The 5,823-nt window shown below is 34.7% G+C and overlaps 1 protein-coding gene across 1 annotated transcript in view; it reads left to right on the forward strand.

The window, feature by feature from the left end:
* LOC106513379 (VPS10 domain-containing receptor SorCS1) overlaps nucleotides 1–5,823 on the forward strand; it is a gene marked incomplete in the record, with an annotated part of 60,021 nt that overhangs the window by 21,100 nt on the left and 33,098 nt on the right. The window contains 4 exon segments of the mRNA XM_014002179.1: nucleotides 2,594–2,658; nucleotides 3,080–3,198; nucleotides 3,526–3,615; nucleotides 4,747–4,926. Of these exon segments, the coding sequence (XP_013857633.1) occupies nucleotides 2,594–2,658; nucleotides 3,080–3,198; nucleotides 3,526–3,615; nucleotides 4,747–4,926 (454 nt within the window).

A 5,823-nucleotide genomic window follows, 5' to 3' on the forward strand; every position in this document is an offset into this window, starting at 1 on the left:
ATAATATGACAATAAAGTCATTATATTACCAAAATAAAGTCATTAAACTAAGAGAATAAAGTCCTAATACATGAAAAAGCAGTCTAACTACTACATTAAAATGAAGAATTTGAAGCATCTTGTGAAGTTATGTTTAGGTATTAGTTTTATAAAGTATGAAATATTTAACATTTTATCACATCTGCTGCTGTTTGRCTGAGCTGGTCATGTCAGAAMAGCTTTTTTCTCATTAAAATGACTTTGTTGTCATACTTTTACAACTTACTTCTGGTAAGATTGCATTTTTGTTCTGATAAAGTCGAGTAAATTCTTGCAATGTTACTGTATGTCTTTATTCTTGTTATAAAAAACAAAAAAAAATCCCTTTGTCTGGCTCTAATAATCTGTTGTACTGTGGTGATCCCTGCAGAAGGAAGCAACCAAAACAACTAACTAAATGGTCAAAGTTTCAATTGGCATTCCAGTAAAGGCAAACCTTATTTTAAATTTGCCTAACGAAGACAAGAAAAAGTGCTCACCATGTTACCAAAAAATCCCCACATTWTTCACTGTTCAACATGTCTAAAAATATCCAAGTAACACGATTTACAAAAACATGTTACCAGACACCTTGTCTGTAAAGACRGAGCTGCTGTTAGTTATGGGAGAACAGCGAAACATCGTGGGGGTTTTATTTAAGAGCACGGGCTGCTGTTCCCTGATAGAACTGGATGAAGTATTTGACAGAAAGTCCATTAAAAGAGATGGAGCTGTGAGGCAATTACAGAGTGCTGAGGGAAGCAGGATGAGAGCTTTTTATATTACTGTTCAGACACAGTATGGAAAATGAGAGAAACCCATCTTCTGTCACAACAGCTGCTATTAATACAACAAGTGGTCACTTCTGTCATTCAGCACTTAGTCGCTACAATGAAGAATCTCAAGTTCAAGTGAATGAAATGGCTAAGTACATCCTAAAGGGAAAAAAAGCAGCACAGGTTAGACGACCTTCAGGCCAATGTTTTCCCATCAGGTTGTCGTTTTAGTGGTTGTTAGGGAACGGTAAAGAACACAACAGTTTTTGTTCTATCAAAAATATTCACTCAGCTGTAATTAGTTGAAAAGTAGATGTAGTAATTTCAAACCACAAATTAAAAATAGATTTAATTATTTAAAAAAAAGAAAAAAAGTTCATATTTCGAAAGAAAATGAACTTCTCTTAAAACAAAAAGGTTTGTGTCCATGTCTGCACTGTCTCCTAAAGAAGCACATGCCAACTGTTTTTGATAGCAACCAAGTACTGGTAACTTTTTTCCATAACCTGTTAAGTTGCTTGCAAAACTTTTTGCATGTCTTACCTTGATAAAAAAAGATCCCCATTGTTTGCATGCATTAAGGTATCACATTCTTGATGCATGTATTTGATTAATATTCATACTGAATGTAATGGGGACCAATAACACCAATTGAAAATTGAAAATGGTCACTTTGGAACCAATGAAAAAAAAATCCACATACTGTATCACAGAATTATTAAACATGTTAAAAATAGAAGTTTTTTGTGAGTTTTACATAAAAAAGGCAAATTGGATTTTTTCTGATACAAACTTTATATTCAGATTTTAGCCAGCATACTTGATCAATAAAAAGTAAAATCAATAAAAAAGTCTTCTGTCAAACATCTAGTGACTCCTGTTTTTGAAAAGCTCAGTAAAAGACTAAACTGATAGTTTAACACTTTTTTATGTCCAAAGAAACAATTTAGTTTATCAGGCACATTGCACTTTTCAGTTTTATTTATTTATTTATTTTTTAAATATTTTTTTCTGATTTATGTGAAGGGCTTTGATAAAAGAGCTTTATTCAGTTATAGGTAAATACAGATAAGATTATTCTGATTCATCCTCCAGTTCTCTTTTGTAAAAAAAAGTTATCAGACTGTGTCAAGGCTTTTATATGACCTTCTGCAAATGGCAGACCTTGCTTTTCGTAACTGTTCCTGCTTGCACAGCTCACATCAAGCAGCAGTTTATTGACTAAGTTATGTTTTTTGTACATGCTTTTCAGAAAATAGCCTCACTGAAAACCACAAAATGACTATAACCTGGTCAATTGACTCACACATGAAAAAAAATATTTAGTGACACAAAATAAACAAAACCCTTCTTTGTTTCTTCAAAATGCCATTGTTTTTGTGAGAAAATATGAATTTGTTTTTTCTTACTATTTCACAAATATCAATTTGCATCTAATCATTTAGAATCTGACAACATTTTTTAATACTTATGCAAGAGACGTTAATAATTGGATCTAACAATGGCAAACTCCTAATGTGACACAGACAGGATCCTGTTTCTGAAATAGAAATAATTTTGTCTCATGGTTTACTTAATTAGCTATCTGGAAGAATTCTAAGAGACTACTTTTTATGGCTCAAAAACGATAAAATAAATATTTTAAAACAGGCAAAAGTGAAACTGTGTTTTGGGCAAGCTTTAAAACAAAACAGCACGGTTTCCCATGGCACATAAATATAGTGGTGTAAAAAATTACAAATGCACATAAACGCACATACATATTTATGTAAATGTTTAAAGTCTGCTCAATGTTTCAGGTCAAGACTGGGTTTGGACAAGGAGCAGGGCATGATTCATCTGGAAATCAGCTTTTCGGAGAAAAGTGAGTAACAACACYGTGAGGTTTCACATTAAATAAATGTTCACCTTAATCACTGAAATTAAATTTGATTTTGAACTTAGTGTCTTTTTTTATTCCCCAACCCCCTCCCTTGAATTGGCTATTTGAAGACTCTTGATGTGATTAGGTTAGTTAAATTTTGTGAGGCGACTTGCCTCCTTTCTTGGCCAAGATTTCAGAAGGACATGTTAATGTTTCATCCTCGGGGAGACGGTTTCATTTGGTTGATGCTAACACAATAGGATGCTTCCTTCTACTTTATCTGTTAGTGAAAATCAAGACTGGTCTCAGATGTCTTAATTTGACCATAATCAGTTTAAAAAATCTTGATTGTAGACTACAGAGGATTGCCTGTTTCTGTCTTTGCTGTATTTTTCAGCTCTAATTTCTTCCTTACCCACAGGGTCACAGTACATAACTTGCAAACTTCTGAACTGCTCTGACGGAAACAAGGGCAAGCCTTTCCCTGGATTTATAATCCCCAATTCCCTTGTGGTACAGGATGAATACGTTTTCATCCAGGTGGGTTTTTATTGCAAGGTCTGGCTTCATTAAAAGACGATTAAAAGTTGTAAAGTCAGTGCATTCAGCCGCAGCTTAATGTAYAGTCATGCTTTTCATTAACTAAAAGGGGCCATTATGCTGGGGAAGAAAGGGATGAAAATAAAGCCTCTGCTTTTTTATGACTACGACTACACCGCACCACAATTCACAGCATCTWAATGAGAGACAAACTCCAGGTTTTTATGGGAGTTCGAATTATTTAACACAAGCTACTAGCAATCAGTGTATCTAAATGTTTATTAACTTTACCGAAATTGCGCTTTTTCTCTGTTGTTTTTCTTGAAGGTGTCAATAGGTGGSCAGACTGTTCATTACGTGTCTTATAAAAGAAATGCTTTCTACCCAATGAAACTTCCCAAATACACAGTTCCTAAGGTAAGATAACTTGGCACAATTTTATCTAATTAAATGTTAATTTTCTGATAATTTTAGGTGTGTTTACACATTTTCAAACAGTGTTCTTCACAACAGTAGCCTGATGAAAACTGATTGCAGACATTTATTGAGGGCTCATGCAGACTTTCCATTTTTCTTTCCTCTTTAACAACAAAAGTAGACTTTCAAGTTGCATATGAAGTTGGTTGCAGAAAGGGATGTTCTTTTCACCAAACCGCATGTATTTCAATTCATCACAGGCATGGAGGGGTTAGTGTTTTGAAAGTCACTGCCATGACAACAGGAGAGCATTAATGCCCTCGGTTTTGTTTCAATAAATCTGTCTAAGTGTCTATCCATCCATCCAGGGATATGGTGGAAATCTCCTTGTGAAGGACAAGTATCGCCTACTGTGTTTCGCTTTAGACGAAAAATTCAGTAAAATTAAATGGAGCTCATATTCATTTTTATTCAGCTCGAGATCAAATTGCTGAGGAGTCTTACTGAGCGATGCCAAGAAGGAAAAAAAAGGCTGCTTTTTGAAACTAATGCAAATTCATACACAATAAAAAACTGATGGGTTATTTAACTTTGCTGTAGTTGTTAGGTCATAAGATGAATTAGTTTGTTGGGTCTAAATGTTTGATTGAGTTAGGTCAGACATAACGTGTCGTGTCATCCTTCACAKTCGGCCATTTTAAACCAAAAGTTGATCAAATTAAACCTGACTGAACCTCTGCTTTAGAATTTAATAAGTAAAGATGAGATAAAAACAACTTTAAAGAAGATATTTAACCTGTTTTGATTTATTAATAACTTCAGTATACAGTAGACAGGAAGTTTGGGTTCTTGGGTGCTAATAGTRTTTAGTGCTAGCCATTAATGTTTCTCAGATTTTCCACCCAGCAAATCAGAACAAGACTTTAACCCAGTATGCTTCAAACTGATACCCTAACCCTGTTTAGATAAAACCACCCAGGGTAGGCTCAATCCAAATCAGACCCAGTGTTGGGGTGCAAACTGGGTTGTTTCTAAACCCAGTAGTTTTTAGTGTGTGCTGTAATCATTAAGCATGTTTTATTCCAAATGGGAGATTTCCCTCATGGTTTTGTTTTTTGTTTTTGTATCCAGGACTTGCAAATAATCAGCACCGATGATAACCAGGTGGTGGCAGCGATTCAGGACTGGCATCAGAACGATTCATACAACCTGTACATGTCAGAGCACAGAGGGCTGTTCTTCACACTGATGCTGGAGGATGTTGTGAGCAGTGGAGGCCCAGAAGACAACATCATGATAGACCTGTATGAGGTACGCAGCAGTGATGTCATCTGATTACATTTCTTTTTTTTTTTGTTTTCAAAATGGTTCTTGAGCTGATCTGATAATGAAAAAAAAAACATATGATAATTAAATATAAAATAATGTTATACACTTTATTATGAAAATACAAAATGTGCTAATTCGTGTGTGTTTAATCATTCTAAACTTACCTAAGTTTTATTACATTTTATCAACATAAGCTATGTTTACATGCACACAATTCTTTGATCAGATTGAAAAGTATTCAGATTAAGTAACACGAATGTATCGTTTATTTGGGTACATAATTAATTCATTCAATCAGAATGGAAGTACAGACATGCTCAGAGTTTTAAACTTTCCCCTTAAACCACAGATGAAATTCTATTTCTGTGATGAACAAACAAACTTTCTAATAAAAATGTTGCGTCGCTAACCAACAAATTTTGCTTCCCTGACATATCAGCATCTGGCCAGGTGGAAATACAGTACGTCAGGCTGACATAGGGCGCACATGCAGTCAGGTCAGTTTTCTACAATCACAAGAACCTGATGAGAATAAGTGCGTACATGCACACCGTTCAGATTATCAATCGGCATAAACCACCCCTCTTATTCAAATTACAAATTCATTCAAACTGAATCAATCCAAATATTCCAACTGGGGCGTTTATGTGTTCAGACTGGCCATTTATTGCAATTACTTATGTCCATGTAAACATACAGTGGTGGGTAGCACTAATCTAAATATTAGTTCCACTAGCCCTAAAACACTAACTCAGATATTTAGGTCCCCTAATTCTAAAGCACTAATGAACTGAAAGTTTTAGCAAAAAGCTTATTCTAAAGCAGTAAAATAACCCAATCAACCCATGAACATTCTTCAACAGACAACATGAGTCACAT

The sequence above is a fragment of the Austrofundulus limnaeus genome, unplaced genomic scaffold (assembly GCF_001266775.1).
Source record: "Austrofundulus limnaeus strain Quisiro unplaced genomic scaffold, Austrofundulus_limnaeus-1.0 Scaffold0, whole genome shotgun sequence".
In the NCBI taxonomy this organism is placed as follows: Eukaryota; Metazoa; Chordata; class Actinopteri; order Cyprinodontiformes; family Rivulidae; genus Austrofundulus; species Austrofundulus limnaeus.